This window comes from Pleurodeles waltl, chromosome 4_2 (genome assembly GCF_031143425.1).
Source record: "Pleurodeles waltl isolate 20211129_DDA chromosome 4_2, aPleWal1.hap1.20221129, whole genome shotgun sequence".
Classification (NCBI taxonomy): domain Eukaryota; kingdom Metazoa; phylum Chordata; class Amphibia; order Caudata; family Salamandridae; genus Pleurodeles; species Pleurodeles waltl.
This window is the reverse complement of record NC_090443.1, coordinates 842,283,233-842,300,179: the sequence shown is the minus strand read 5'-3', so window position 1 is coordinate 842,300,179 and position 16,947 is coordinate 842,283,233. Positions and strand designations below refer to the sequence as shown.

At 42.0% G+C, this 16,947-nt stretch overlaps 1 protein-coding gene across 5 annotated transcripts in view; it reads right to left on the bottom strand.

The window, feature by feature from the left end:
* Positions 1 to 16,947, bottom strand: part of FGGY (FGGY carbohydrate kinase domain containing) — a 1,529,104-nt gene that overhangs the window by 1,240,260 nt on the left and 271,897 nt on the right. For all 5 annotated transcript variants that reach the window (XR_011202985.1, XM_069232576.1, XM_069232575.1 and 2 more), the window contains exon 4: positions 13,980 to 14,131. Coding sequence is in view for 4 of the 5 variants with exons in the window: in XM_069232576.1 (XP_069088677.1) it covers positions 13,980 to 14,131 (152 nt within the window). In the remaining variant the exon portion in view is untranslated. The remainder of the gene's footprint in view (positions 1 to 13,979; positions 14,132 to 16,947) is intronic.

Genomic DNA, 16,947 nt, shown 5'->3' with positions numbered 1-16,947 from the left:
TGGGGAGCTATATAACATTAGGGTCTTGCAGCTTTGTCAGGACCTACAGATAGCATATGACTTGCCAGTGGACCATTTCCTCTTCCACGGGGCGGTCACTGCAATGCTGAGGTGGGGATTGGAGAGACAACTGAAGGAGCAGCAGCGCAGGGTTGTGCCCATCTACTGGATGGTACAAGGCCATCACAGGCTTGTATATAGCATCCCGGGCAGATATGAGCACTCCTCTTACCTCCCTCAGAGACACCTGGCTGGCTGCCACTGGTACTCCCATTTCAGATGCAGACTGGGTTAAAATACTTGCTGAAACACCCCATATCCCTCGCAGTGCCTGCTTTTGAATACATTAATTTTTATAATTTTCATAGAGGGTACCTCACTTCTGAGAGAATTAACAGGTTCTCATTGGAGTTGAGTCAATCAATAAATCAATCAGTCAACTTGTAGACCTCAACTGGTCACCCGTGAGGGTATCCAGGCATTGGCATGGTCCAGGGTCTCAGTCTAAGAGCCAGGTTAGCAGCATCCTATATAACTCCAGCAGAGTTGGACAGGTTCTAAGGTGCAGGGGGAGGCTGTTCCAGGCTTTGGCTGTGAGGTAGGCGAAAGAGCGTCCTTCTGCTCTGCTGCATTTTATGAGGGGTGTATGGGTCAGTGCAAGGGAGGAAGAGTGGGGTTGTCTGGAGGATCTCAGGCAGTGGTTGATGTATGTGGGTGTGTAATCATGCAGAGCTTCTTCTGACCCGGAAGCCAGTGGAATTTTTTAGGTGGGGTGATGTAGGTGCAAAAAGGTAGATCCAGGATGAGTCTTGCTGTGGCATTCTGGATTGTTTGTAGTCTTAGAACTAGGTGGGCCTGGTTTTCCACATCAAGGGTGTTTCTTTAGTCCGGTCGGCTGGTGACAAGGGCTTGGGAGATGGAGTGTCGTGCATTTTGGGGAGCCACTTGGAAATTTTACATAGCATGGTCAGGCTGAAGAAGCAGGAGGATGACATTGTATTAACTTGGGACCTCAATGTGAGTTTGCTGTCATGGATGATACCAAGATTCCTTGTGTGCTCAGCTGGGGGTGGAGTGGGCCCTGTGGGCTACAAGGAGGCATCCCAGGGGAGCTGTCACTGCCAAGTGCAACACTTCAGTCTTGTCTGTGTTGAACTTGAGGTAGTTATTTCTCATCTAATTGGCAACGTTGGTCATGCATTTATGGAAAATGTTCTGGCAGCAGTGGAAATTTTGGAGAGGATGAGTTGTTTGACACTGGCGTAGGATATAATACTGAGTCTGTGGGAGAAATAAGGGCACCTGTTTCTCCTTTAGGATCCGCTTAAGGTTTAGTCAAAGTGCCCTTAGTTGTAATCTGGCAGATGCTGACATGTACCATGTGGTGTGGCGTTGCCATCATGTGGAGGGCTTTTGGAGGGGAGTGGTGGCTGTGATCAACACAGTTATGGGGTACATGCTATTGGCGAAAACTGTTGTCTGCCCCCAAGGCTGGCCAAGATTTATTGATTTGATGCTGATTCTGATGAAACAGTAGATCATGTCATGATCAACTGGAAGACTGACTGACGCGGAGCAAATAGAGAAGAGGAGGAGGGGGCAGGCGGAATTCATCAACATCATAGTAGGAAGGGACAGGGGTTTAGGAAGAGCACGATCAGTCGCTGGCAGGAATTGTGACTGTTCAGCTGCGCGTACCCATCATTGGCAGGACTGATGATGAAGCATGCCTTTCCAGTGACAGTACAAGACATTGATAAACAGACGCCCTCCAGACCCTGTTTAACCAGTCTATTGCTCCACCTGAACTTGAAAAAAACCTCAAATATCTTGATTGAGCCTGCTTCTCTTTCCACACAACGCCACAAACTGCTGTCTTCTTTTGGTTACCCTTAACAAAATAAACACTGAAAAGCACAAAATGTTTCAAACACACTCAATGAGTCTTTGCTGTCATGTCTATCCAGTGACTCGACAAGAAGGTCTGGAGACCACAAGGGCCCGCTATTCTCTCAGGGGTGTCTTTCCAGCATCATTTCAGCTGCACAGTGGGGCTGAGGGCGCGGACTGCTGCTAGCCATTTTAGGACGACTGGTCCACGGGAACGGCACAATCGATATAAACTAGCTATTTAACTGTAATTTCTCTGCAAATAATGTAACAGGAATAGCCATGTGCCAGCCCTAAACAAAGCATACACATCACCTTGATGATTGCATCACGAGGGCTCTCCAGTCACAGCTGAGAACGAGCTTTGGGCGCTGCCCGGGGACTGGTGCACAATTATGGCTGACGAGGAAATGTATTTATTTGCACAAAAGTCATACATCAGATATATTTTTTTTTTAAGTACACTACAAGGGAACATTACTGTGAATGGTTCTGGCTTCCCACTTTGGCAATTAAGTCCCACATTATAAATCAGGCTGCCTACTCCGCCTGCTCCTGGAACTTCGCAGAATAAGATGGAGTTTTTCGTTACCCTTGCAGAATTCCACGGAGTAAAACTCTGAGTTCCGCTTAGGTCTTGTCATAACGAGACCTGCCTTGAGACCACTTTCATCAATGGATTTGTCAAGACTTTGGCACAGATTTTACCATCACAGTTGATCAGAGATATTGGCCTATAAGAACCAGGATTTAATGGAGATTTGCCCTTCTTCTTAAAGATAGTTATATTTGTCATTTGCCATGAAGGTTCGATTGTCCCCTCTTGTGCTCGTAAAAAGACCTGAAGCATATTGTGCCACGGCTCCACAAAAAAGGATGCAAAACATTTGAGGGGTAAATTGAGTGTGCCTGAGGCTTTGCCTGTGGTGAGGAAATTCAGATCTCTTCAAAGGAGATTTGGGTGTCCAAAAAGGCACATTTTTCTTCAGTTATACTCAGTTATAGACCCTTTTAAGGCCAGTAAATAGGCCCTCATACCCTTCTCCAGGGAGATCCAAATCTTCGATATAAACGGTGTCCTAAAAATCTCTAAAGACCCCAAAAAAGTCAAATGGAGTTTCACACAGCCTACCTTCTCTGCCTATAATAGCCAATATTCCCCTTTCCTCCTACTTTTGTCTAACCCTCTTTGCTAGTAGTCTCTCACTGTTCTTGCCACACACATGGCATTTTCATCTACGTTGACAAAATTTAGCAGCAACCTCTTTGCTGAAATATTGATTAGATTTGGAATTCAAAATTGATATCTTTTTCTGCACACCCAAAATATCCAAGCCTTCAGTCAATAGCTGCACCAAATTCTCCTCTGCTAAAGATACACCCCTAAATAACTCCTCAATCTTGCCTTGTTTTTGCCTTTGTTAGAATAAGGCATACCTAAGTACTTCACCCCTGATCCCAGCCTTCAGGGCGTCCCATACCATACTGTCCTAAGTATATCCTCTATTAATCTCCAAGAAGTCAGTGATCCATTTACACATGTAGTCTTGAAACGATGTATCTAATAGAAGACTAACCTGTGATTCGAGCAGGGGGGCAAGATGGCAGCCATGTGAGGACAGCTGTTAGTTCCTCCTTTCAACCTGCCTCTTGGAGCTCCCATCTATACCTTCTACAAGAAATGGAGTAAATCACACAGCTGTTGGCATGCTTAAAACCTTCTTCAGCCATCCCCTCAGAGTGTCGCTTTTCTGGATCAATTGCTGTAATGGTGACAGGTACCTTTTAGGCTGAGATGCAGATACACTACAGTAATGGCTCCTGAGAGTATGAAAGGGACCAAGCCCTGAGGTGGCACTATATCTGTGAGTGGAGCAGCTATGGGCCTGCAGTGAATGGAGTGGGCCCAGGCGAACAAAACCTATTGGCAGGCAATCATCGGAGATCAGCTCCTGTGGCTTGTCAGTTATTAAACAGTCACAGGCTCAATTCTGGGATTTTTAGGCGTTCTAATCACGCCAACTAACTAAGGGTACTACATTTTTTGTAATCTAAGAAGGAGTGGTTAAGGTTGCATTAGGTGTTTTTTTTTGTTTGTTAAACGTGGCACTGGAATGTTATTAGGGGTTTAGTTAGTTTGTAGGTTGGAAGGGAGGGTGCATCTCCATTAATGGACCTAGCTGGTCCATTTGCCTCGAGTGAGTGGTGGAGGGGAGGGCTGAGGTTGTTGAGGAGAGGGCAGGAGGGTTGAGGGTAGAAGTGGTGAAGGAGGGGTTGGGCGGTAAGTTTGTTGGTTTCTGAATACTCTGTTGTGGTTATGTCTTTCTTTTGGTGTCCCACTTGATTGTTTTTAATCCTGTATGTGTGAGGAATGAGTGCGATACGTGTGAAGGTGTGTTGAAATTTTATTTAAGTTATGGAGAAGGGCTTTATCATTTTTTTGTTGTCATTGTGAATTATTGGTGTTAGTTTTTCTAATTTATATTATTCTTTACAAATTACGAGGATTATAAGACTATAATGTTTTGAAATGAAACAATAATGAACAATTAAAAAACTGTAAGGCTATAAAAATATGAATTTTTGTTATAACAATTATTGGCTCAATACACATATAGTGAATTTTGTAATGTTATTGGATGCATGCAAAAGTTAAATATATAAGGTGGATTATTGTTCTTTCCCCCAGGAGTAGCCCCCTACCCCTAGACAGACAATACAGATAAGGGCCAGGGTATATATACAGAGAGAGGCATGTTAGAGACAAGCTGCATATGCTGATAGTTAGTTGTGCTCTTAATCTGTGCACCAAGAAATCAGGTTCACGTAATAAAGGACCAGCAGGGAAATTGCTGAGAAACCAGCAACTAGCACCAACAAAAACATGAGTTGCCTCAGCAGGGAATAGAAATGCAAGGCCCATTCGACCCTATGACAGCACAAAGGAAAGTCTTCGGTCAAGAAACGTGTTTTGCCCCTGGATCTATTCTCTGGGCCATTACTCTATATCCTGAAGCCTGGCTCTCTTCTTGTAAGCCCTTGGGATTAGCTTTCACAAGAATTCAGAAATCCTTAGTGTTTTTGAGATCTCAGAGTTCATGCTCTTGAATAAATACCACCCCAATCCAACAATTGCCACTTACCAAAAGAGAGTCTAATATTGCAACACCTTTAGGGTCAGCAGGACAGCAATACATTGTGCAAGGGACATCTAGTTGCTTGATACCAGAGCATGCCCACCTGTGGATAAGACCTGGAATCTATTCACCAGTGAATGACTATCCAGCAGATCTGGGAGACCCACCATGCTGTATGAAATACTGTGAGCAACACACCACTCGTTTGAGCCCATATCCCACTATAAACTGTCCATCCATATAACGCTAATGTGACTCTTTGCACTACACTTGGGCAGATTTTGCACTGTGGGCCTGATTCAAAAACTGCACTTTGCCGTAGATTTTGTAGCACTATAAAATGTACTACAAAATGTACTATAATGTGTAGGTTTTGCCGGTACCTCTATGCTCCGAATTCTCCATCCTGATTATGGAGTCTCTCTACATGTAAGTAGAGATTTTAGTAATAAACTTGGGAAGGGACAGGGGAATGAGAGAAAAAAGGGACAGACTCAATCCTTAAGGGGATGGTATTAGAGAGGAGTAAGAGGGGTTTCAAGAGGGTCAGGGAGGGGCTTTGGGAGGGATGTCACACACCCACACAAACGTAAGTAAACTGCACTACTCTGGAGTAGGTCACATGTAACTTAGACTTTTGTAGTAAGTTTACACTTGCAGTTTGTGATTACTGAAGGAAGTAAACTTACTATCAAGTGTAAACTTACTCAAAAGTGTAACTTAACTTTGTGGCCGCATTCAAGCCCATTATCTTTCTCACATCCTGCCAAATGTGTTTCCCTTCCCTTTCCCCTTTTCACTTTAGTTTCCAATTAGGCACTCTGTTAGTAGGGCCCTTCAGTATGTGCTTTTAAGTGGCAATTTGTGAGTAGCTCTGTATCCTTGATGTCCCATTGGTATACATAAAGGTACCTTGATTGTTATAAGTGGGTACTAAATTCTAAGGTGGTGATTAAAGTGTGTTGTGCCATGCAAGGCCCCAGCAGTATCTTTAGAGCTTGTTGGTAAATTCTAATTCCCATCAGTAAACCTATACCTTTGACAGTTTCTGCTTAGCTGCTAAAAAATGGCAAATGTTCCTCTAACTGTCCTTCTTACGAACCACTGCATAACTTGATCCCAATATTTACTTCTAGCTGTAATGCACAAATACAATACTCCTGAATGTAAATCCTACAGGACTGATAATATTGGAATATATGTATTTTAGTGATGGTGGTGAGGTTTATGTAATAACAGCTTATCTCTTATGTTACTTTTCTTGTGTGGAAGCATTTTCACTAATTAAATATTGACATAATTAACACATATCATATGTTGTGTAGGCCTCAACTGAACGCTGTTTAAAATGAGGTCTTGCACATTGAGATTTCATAAAGACATGTATTTGGATTAAAACACTTACAGATGCATTTTCTCTTTCTTTTCTATGTTTGCTTTGCTCTGACCTGTGTCATGGTCATAAGTGTATATCTTTTCATACCGCAAATGCCCTCTTGAAACAACAAAATGAATAGAGTATGTGTTAAGCTTTAGTTTTCTTACCCACTTGACGTACGTAAATTATAATAATGTATTGAAATGTTAATTTAATCTTCAAAAGTTGTTTCCTTGTTAATAGAAATATATGAGAATGGGAATTATCTCATAGAGTAATGTGTACTTACTTTGACTTGTTTTCTCTTATAGAAGGAAGAGTTGAGAAATGAACCAAATTGATAATTGTGTTACCATTTGTAGTCAAATGTATCTTATGTTTAGGACATTCTTTGTTAAGTTTGCTAAATTGATGGAAGCTGTACCTAGCTCTTGAAGACGTTGATTTTCTATTGGTCCAGATGACACCCTATCATCCGGAGACGCTGCAGATTGTTGCATTTCCCTGATATGTGTTGTTGTATAAAGTTGTGTACCCATGCTAGAGAGAGATCTCTTCTTCCTAATCCACTTGAGAGTCCCTTTCATGGACTTTCTTGAGAGCACTTCGACTCAGATACACTCTAAGACTCTTTGCTGAGGTATCTCAGATTCATTCTGGGAAATACTGTGGATTCTACTTTTGAGTTCATGCTGTTTTGAGACTCTACACAGTTTCCCGAACCTCTCTTTATGGGAAGTTCTGTTACAGCCTTTATGCTTTCACCTCTCAAAACTAGAGTGCTTTATGGGTACTGTTAATGCTTTTCTCCATTCTGTTTAACTCTGTTCTGTAATTGTATTGAAAGCCTAATGATTTGCTAATAAAGAATCAAATTACTAAAAAAAGTAAATACACTTAAAAAATGTAATCAAGCTACCATTGTTGACTCATATAAAATGCAGTAATGTTTAAAATAATAATTTGTTGATCTCGGTTCCTTGTTAATCGTACGTACCCCCAAGACTTTGCCTCTTGGGCTCAGTGGAGTGCAGGGACTTCATGCCTCTTGCTGAATTGAAATTAAAAATTAATGATTGAGGTTCCCAATATGCTCCAGGGCTGATAAGAAAAACCATCTCACAAATATGTTACTTAGCATCACAGCCATCAATTCACTAAAATCATAGGGCTACTGGAGGTGTCATTAATCACCTGTGTACCTTATGTTGACATCACAGGAAGTGACATCACATAGCTATAAATCCGAATGACGTTAGGAACATTGAAATCAAAGAGACTTTCATCCTTGATGAATTAAAAGACAATGCATACAAATATACCTAAAAAGTGTTAAAATTTTAAAGCAGTCAAAAAGAAAGCCTGGGAATGGCAATGTGGAGAAAGGAGCTCACAGCTGTACCCCGTTGTGATACCCTGACATTGTTTACTGTGCGGTACAGCATGCCTTGTCATCATCGGTTCCTGAGTGTGAACGGTAGTCCTCTAAAGTGACTGTATCTCTACTCTGATGGGCCCATTAATTTTCACAGATGGCTCTTCAGAGACCATAAGACTGTCTATGGTTGCCTATGAAATTTTGTTCGCAAAAGAGAGGGGGACTTTTCACCAACCTGATTCTTTGGAAAAATCTGCGGACCACAGAAGTTTGACGAACAAAGTGCCATCACAAAAACGCTAGTGACTGTGCACTTCACATAGAAATGAGTGCCTTACATTACACAGATCTGCGTGTGATAGGTTTTTAAAATTGTGCTTCATATGGAGGAAGATAACAGAGGAAGGTACTACAGAGAATGCATAATACTCCTATGAAGCACATGACCCTGAACAAAACAATAAAATATTGAAAATGCAACAATCACAAAAGTATGCCCTAGCTTAAGTTACAACTTTTAACTTTTGAGATTATCACTCTTGAGCCATACACCAAGAGCTAAATAAGTCAGTGCCAGAGAAGATACATTGTATATTCGTGGGCTGTATAGTGTTGACAATCCACCTTGTCCAAGGTAAGGTCCAGTATATTCTGCTACACATTAACAGCACAGACTGCTACCATGTAAAAACAACAGCAATGTCCACATTAAAAGTGACTGAATTGTGAAAATCCATCAAAGACAAAAGTATTATGTCACCTAAAACCTCTAGGATGAATTGTTTGGCTTAATCTTGAATTCAAGAATATCAGTGATGGTCAACACACCAGAAGGTAACTAAAGGTTAGTAATATAGAAAGATCAATAGTGTACTTAGTGATAAAGAGATGACCCCATGAGGAGTATCAAGCACTACAAAAATGCTACAATACAATACATTGTAGACATGTTTCACCGATCAGATGATTAATGGAGGACTTTTTCCTGATAACAATGTAACAAAATCCCTTTACAACAACCATTGGCTTGCCATCCCCTAGACAGTGGGCAAGGCCCATGATACAAAACCTTCATAGGTAATTGGTAAAAGACACCAGTGACGGCCGTCAGACACCAAAATCATATATACACAACACAAATAATAAGGCACGGCCACATAAAAGAGTGATGGACTAGATAACAACACTCATAAGATACAATCAAAAGACTAAGGGGGTCATTCTAACTCTGGCGGGCGGCAGAGGCCGCCCGCCAGAGTTCCCCCTCCAGAACACCGCTCCGCGGTCCGAAGACCGTCGCAGTGATTCTGTGTTTCCCGCTGGGCTGGCGGGCGACCGCCAGAAGGCCGCCCACCAGCCCAGCGGGAAACCCCTTCCCACGAGGAAGCCGGCTTCGAATGGAGCCGGCAGAGTGGGAAGGGTGCGACGGGTGCAGTTGCACCCATCGCGAATTTCAGTGTCTGCTAAGCAGACACTGAAATTCTTTGTGGGGCCCTCTTATGGGGGCCCCTGCAGTGCCCATGCCATTGGGCCCCACGACACCCCATACCGCCATCCTGTTCCTGGCGGCCTTGCCGTATGGCAAGCTGCGCCGCCATGGAGGATTCCTTAGGGCAGCGGAAAACCGGCGGGAGACCGCCGGTTTTCCCTTTCTGACCGCAGCCAAACCGCCGAGGTCAGAATGCCCTTGAGAGCACCGCCAGCCTGTTGGCGGTGCTCTCGCGGTCGTTGACCCTGGCGGTCAATGACCGCCAGGGTCAGAATGACCCCCTAAATCAGACTCCAGAATTAGATGTAAACATTCGAACCATGTGCAAAGTCCCCTGGAATGTGCCATGCAAACAGATGCTAAAATGTGCACTATACAAATGCCAATAGCATACCCAAACATAAATTAAATTCAATGAAGGCGGGTTTAACGAAGGCAGATAAATAAAAAGTGCATTACAGTTTGAGTCAAATTCAAAGTGCATTCAGTTCATCTAGTCAGCATTTCCTTGAAAACCTAAAAAGTACAATTTGAAAAAAAAAATATCTAAAGCACAGGAAATAAGAATTAGGAATGGCCCATCAAGGTACTATTCAAAAACAAAATGTAGTTTCCTGATATTGTATATTTAACGTGGAAATAATGTCAATTATATGTTGCATCGGCATAGAGCTCTAGTGTTTGACAATTGCAGGATCACTCACTGAATAATGGGAGTACTTTGGAATACTGATCACACAGGAAAAATAGCAGAAGGTGGAAAACAGTAGGCATTTTAGAGATAGGTTTTTCTCTATGCTCAAGATATCATGAAAAGGCAATGAACAACAGCTGTTCCATGGTCCTGCCCAAAGGTACAGTGATTAGATCACAGGATGCAAAGGTGCCATATTCGTAATACTCAAAGTGAAACTCCAAATCTAAAGGGGTGTGACTTCTGGAAGCCAACTGGGCAATCAGAATGGGAGTGATAAGATCATATTTCTCCAGGTCCCGAATGAGACGTGCTGTGGCATGCAGGATGCCCATAAGGGTGCCAGTGTGGAGTCACGGAGGCCAAGGAGCTTTCAAGGTTCATTTAATGAGCAAATAGCAGGATCAATGCTTTGGACTGGCTGAGCTTCACACACTGGACATCCAGGTCTGGAAGATTTACCAGGAGTGGTTGAGGCTTTGGATTTCTGAGGTGGAGAAGACTTACAAAAGGAGTTGTGTATACTGGTAAACCTTGATGCTAATATCTGTGCGTAGAGTATCAAAAGGCTCAATGTTGAGCCTCAGGATGACATAGGACAGTATGGAACCCTGTGGAACTCCACTCATGACAGGGATCTTTTGAGTCCTGGGGGTGCCCATGTGAACAAACTGGTGTTTGTTTTACAAGCGGGAGAAGAACTAGTGAAGGAAATTGCTAGTGAATCCCATTCAAGACTCCTGGGTGCTTCTCAGGGTGGGATAGTTGACTGTGTGAGAGGCAGTTGAGAGGTCCAGTATCTTTATCTGTAGCAAGAAGGGCATCATCTATGATGTGTAAGGTACTGGGCTTTGTACTGCAGTGTGATCTGAAGCCAGACTGGTAGTTGTGCAGGAGGTGGCTAGCATTAATGTGATCTTGGAGTTGAACACAGATTGCTTTTTCAATTATCTTGTTGATGAATGGTAGGTGTGTGATAGGAGTGGAAGGACCTGGCCTCCTTGGGAGCCTCTGTGAAGAATCCTTGAGGGAGGAAGGAACTGACATTAGTTAGAAGGCACAAGAAAACATCCCCAGAGAGCACTTTGATGAAGGACAAGGGTTAGACATAATTTGTTTAAGAAGTGGGTTTGAGAGAATGCAGTATGTCAGTGAGATGTGCAAGCGACGGGGCTTTAAAAGATGATCATTTTGAGATTGTATGGGAATGGGGGGGCATAAGAGATGAAGCCAGCTTGGTATTGTCAATGTGCTTTGATATTTCTTTTTAGTGAAGAAGACGTGTGGAGTGAGGAATAGGTAGGACTGGCACGGAGTTGATGCAGTGCTTTGTTGTCTTGAAAAGTGATCTGCTTCTATTGGTGGCTTCCTTGATAGAACTGGTAAAGTACTTCACTTTAGCTGACGTAATGAGCTCTCTGTGTGTTGCACGAATATCAGTAAAAAGTCTGTGGCATCAGATGTGGACTACATAGGGTGAGAGATGGGTTCAAGTCTTAGGTTGACTAGGGAGAAGTTTATAAAGGGTCTGAAGGTGTGATATTTTTTTAGATGCCCTTGGATTGTTGGTTGACACTGAGCATAGAGACTGGGATGGCGAAGAGGTTGGCAAAGTCCAGGAATGTGGGTGGTTTGAACTGGAATTTTGATGAGGTTGAAAATACAAGATCAAGTATGTGACTTTTTGAGTGTGTTCGTCGTGTGACATGATGTACCACATTGAGTGAGCCAATGAGGTTGAGGGTGATGCTTCTTGTTTTTCTTATTAATGCGGGAGATTAAATTTACTCAAGAGGTGGTGTGGGCTTGCTGGAAGGACGAGGTAGTGAGGAGATTGGGGAATTCATTAATTAAGTCCTTGTTCTGCCTAGCTGGACTATAGATAAGATAGAGGGTGGCCATCTCAACTGTAGAGTGGGAAATATCATGTCAGCAGCTCCATAAAGTTCAATACTACGTGCTTACCTATGGTGCAGGAATTGGAGGAATTGTGTATGAAAGAGAGAGCTCTTCCCTTCTTATGTGCTCTTTCCACACCATGGATGCTGTAGAGTGTGATAAGAAGGACGTTTAGGATGTGGGGGTGAATCATGTTTCTGTGATAACGAGAGCATTAAGCTTGTGATAGGCAATGATGTTGATGATTTCTGGTCCGTGGAGTACTGCAGAGTGAGGGTTAATGAGCTTTAAGGCAGAATGTGTTCTAAGTCGTTTTGAGGATGTATGACAGTTATTGGGGTGTGTCTCAAGCTGAGTTTATGTGTTGTGTGAATGTTACGAGAGTGTTCGGGTAATCTAGGTCTGGATGTGATTGTCAGAATTGGATGTACGTGGTACAGGGTGAGGCACATGATTATATCTTAGTTTCAGTGGAATACGGGTTCTGGGAAAAGGACCTTCCTAGCCCTAACAGTTCCAAACATGCAATACCCTTGCCTGTGTTTGCCTTTTGCTGGAGCCACCCAGGCAATGGTATGCCCTAAAAAGTTGACTGGATTAAGGAAAAGGCAGGAAGTGATGTCACTTTCTGTGAGGATAGATGATGAGAAATGCATGATATCACTTCCTAAAGAGATGGATGATGGGGAACGATGTCCTCTGTTCTGGCTTTTTCCTTTAAAGATAGTTTTGGTAGGAAATCCAGACAGTTGATAGGAAATGCAGTGATGGGCACTTTCTGTGGAGACGGATTTTGATCTAATAGTTGTTTGTTCTGAAGCAAGACTGCCAAATGACCCCATCTGGATCCAAAAACGGTACTATGGCTTTACCTAGAAAAATCTTGATGACATTTCAGAATTCCTTGATGTACTACAACAAACATTTAACCATAGCAACAATAGAATACCAAATATGAAACAGCACTAAAACCAACCCACAGAGCCAACAATACTTCATCTTGACAGACAGCGCTCATTGCAAGGTGGACTGAGGGGCAGTACACACCAATACCTCCTAACAAATCCTAACCTCTCCTTGGGAAGTGAAGCCAGCACTGAGTGGGTTACTTCTCCTCTACCAACCAACCATAATGATGAGAAACAGAGTATATATTTTTTTCTTATTGTGCCACACATCCCTGTGAAACTGCACAACACCACCAAGTAGCACGTCCACCAGTATTAGAGGTAATCAACTAGTCTGGAGGTGCTTTTAATTATCAAATGTAACTAAAATTCTGTTCATGACTGCACTACAATGCCAGAAAAATAAGGTAATTAGGTGTTTTGTTATGTATTTGTTCTGTTGTAAACTATATGTACCAGAACTGCCAACACAAATTGGCCACTGCATGTCCTACGGTTATTAGGTGAAGAACCAATATCACACAATGGACACAATGTTAGCTGGAAACCCCTCAACAGAGTGGAGATCTCCAGCTTGTGTGACTTCTGAAGTGGCCTCCCATGTTCATGCTTCAGAATCCTATGTTTGTGTTCTAAAAGGTGAGTAGGAGCAGGTGTTGAGAGAGTGCCTAGCAAAAAAAAAAAAAAAAAAATCCTCACTCTAGCCCCACCCCTATAAAGCTGCCTGTGCAGTGATAGGCTTTGTCCCTTCACAAGTCCTCATCTTTCCTGGGTCATTCACTCTCCCTTCCAGTGAATGTTTCTTAAAGGTTAGCAGCTAATCTATTTAGAAATGGTTGAAATAGTTCTAGTAACAAACAATTCATTTTTCAAGGTGAGATATGCATTCATCTCCAATTAAAGAAGGATTTATAGGGACTCATTTCTTGATCATGTTTATCAGAAGGCCGGGGGGACAGGGTGTTCATAATTACCCAGTTCTTGCTCTGGTTCTGGGCCCTTGGCTCATCCCACAATTCTATTTATACAGTTAGCTCTGTTGAGCTTTCTTTAATATTGGCCAAGGCATCTCACATGGCTAAAATGAATATGGTGTCAGATGCGATGAGACTGATAACCCAGACACTGCAAAAAATGTCTCCATAATTTCTTCACCAAATCTCACATGTAAATTAGATTCTTCTGCTTTATTTATGAAATACTCACTTCTTTCAGCCAGAGTAGTTTAGGGGGCTGCATTTCAACAGATATCACTCCACCCACATACTTCAGAACGTCATGGTTGGTACTGTTGATCCGATCTGCCTGGCTTGATGCCCGGTGGTCCATCCACATGACAATGTTTCTAGAATCTTCTCCTTGAAGGAAAGGTAAAAATATGTGACAAATTTTGTACCGACACTAAAGAATTCTAACGTTAAACAATGAAGTTGGCAAGATGGTAGTGTTCCCCCCGTGATGATAGGTGATTTGCAGGCCATAATTTCTCTTCTTAACAAGGCCAACTCAGTTTTACATACATGAGTACCATTAGGTTGGGTAATAGTAACACTGGTTATTAACAGTGCATAAAAAGGTGCAGTATGAGGCACTATACAAAAAATGAGCTATTAGTTAAAATGTTACCTACCTATCACATAGACCAATTCAATGTGATAATGTAGCCTTAATGAGCTTAAACTTAAGCACAAAGGGAGTATGTAGATACTGCACAGAAGTTTGCCATCATCAGTTATGCTAACTGAAGCAATGCGAAGAACATAACAGAGATATTTTTAAGGTGCACATTTTCTCCTTGGGGATCCTTGGCACTGAAAACTGGTTTTATTGTTACCAACTCAATGGTACTTAGTTTATTGCCCTCAGAATGATGAAAGGCTGAATAGACCTGCTGTGTTTCGAACGTGTGGCCTTGAAGTCAAGCATAAATTTGTTGAGTGGATGCTGAGTGGATACCTAGTTCACTGGGCCACCAAACCGGACTAGAATGAATAAGTGGTATACCTTAATAAAACATAGTACACACCACTGTACTCAATTTCTCAAGCAATGGGTGTGGTTCAAATGGGAGCACAGACCTCTATGAATTAGTTAACTACTTTAGGATAAAAAAATAAACATGATTATTTATTACGTTTGATTTTTATATTGCATCCTCTGTGTGTGAGCCACAATTCCACATTTTTTCAATTGAGGCTCCTGATCCACTGGGGTTAAATCTGCCATTGAAATCCCTAAAATGGATTTAAGAACAGCTGACTTTGCAATTCAAAGAATAGTGACACTGGAACTAATAGGGTACTGTAGGAAGATGCCTATTTTTCCATAACCACTCCCCTTTTCTTGGACTGATGCTGCTAGATTTTTGATTCTGTGCTCTGGAACTCTGCTAAACAGGCATGTGCTCATACAACTGTAATGTTGAAATTGTTGCTACTCCAAATTGGCACATTCGACTTACCTATAATTTCCTAGTATATGGAACCAAGTGTACCCAGGGCCCATAAGTTACATGTCATTATTGGATGACACCACATATTATGTCATCAATAAATTGACAATGTGAAACAAGACTGTAGGCCTGCCACCAATTTCTTGTCTATGCAAGTTTAAAAAACAATTTCCATCAGTCAAACCAATTTATAGAGGCCTAAACCCTCATTTCAAATATTAATGTCACCCCTAAGTAGGCCTTAAGTGCCCATAAAACAAACTGCATGGTATTTAAAAGTACGACCTGTAAATGTTTATTGATGTTCCTCCAGAGACACTGCCCTAAAGGATATTTCCAATGTAGCAGGATTGGATGTCCCATAGGAAAGTCCGGGGATATTTTCTTAAAATTAAATTTATTTCTATCTAGGATCCAGATAAAACACTCATTCCTGGACTGCTTATAATATTCATTATACTCTAATTCATTGGTGATGTTGGATTTGTAACATATTTCTCAAAAGGTACTTTTAAAAATGTTACCTTACATTCTTAGAAATTTCCGAAGTCAGAAAGTAACTCTTTGACCAGAATCAACCTGGTCCTTGTATCTGACCCAAGCTCCCTTGCAGCTGGCCTCAAAACTTACCTTTTGTCACAGTCTAGCATGACCAGTTGCCTGTGGTTGGTGCTTTGTGCTTTTTGGTGCTATTTTTATATATATTTAAAAATGTATGTCTCCACTTTCCATTGTTGGATTTTTGTCATTTTAGAGTAATTTTGTTTGTTGAACTATTCTCTATAGTTATAAATTGGAGTGGGATATTTATTATGTTCTTGACTTTTTAAATGCTTTGGTTTTTCACAATGCTTTACACATTTTCTTAGGTTACGCCATTCTGCTCTGTGCTATAGCAACCCAGGGGTTGAGTCATGGTTAAATTATTGAAACCTTTACTGGTTTCAATACCAATAGTGACATTATTAGTTGTGGTGGAGTACCATCCAACAAACTTATAATTCACTTTTTGACAGACACAATTTCAGTACTTTATAAGTTCAGAGAAACATGCAATACTTCAATGAAAAGACAATGCTGGTATCAAAAGGCAAGTACAGACTCACTGGAAAATGTATACAAAGTAAGGCATCAAGAAGGTTGTTCAAGCAACAAAGTAAGCTGGCAGCATTTAAATTAGTATGTTCAACAGAACACATACAGTCCCAAATTGTATTAGCATTTAGATGGTTACCTCTGTAGTCTATGTTGGAAGAAGGATGTTAAATTTATTGAAGATGGTCATTTGTCAAATGGGAACCAGAGATATATGCATCATATTTTATACAGCTGTTTGCTGTAAATTGGTGGGAGCTGACAGCTGTCAAACAAGTCTCACTTCATGCGAGTGGAGTGCTTCCTCTGTTTATTTGCCTGCAGAGTTGCAGGCACGGAAACAAAAGAAATATCGCTCTCACAGAGAGGGAGCTGCTGACAGCAATGCCGGCTCCCACAGGAGTTAGAGAGCCGGCTGTGACCGTGGGGGCCTTCAGGGTCCCCTGCGGTCCCCAACATTGTCCCCCAGGTCAATTTGCTGGGCACCAGGGGATGGAGTCACTGGGGCAGTGGTCATCCCTGGTGAGGGGGTCTAGGCAGCACTCCCAATCCCCCAATTTTTTTTTTTATAATTAGGCAGGAGAGTGGGGAGGGTGGGTATGAGTGGCCCCTCTCCACAATAAAAAA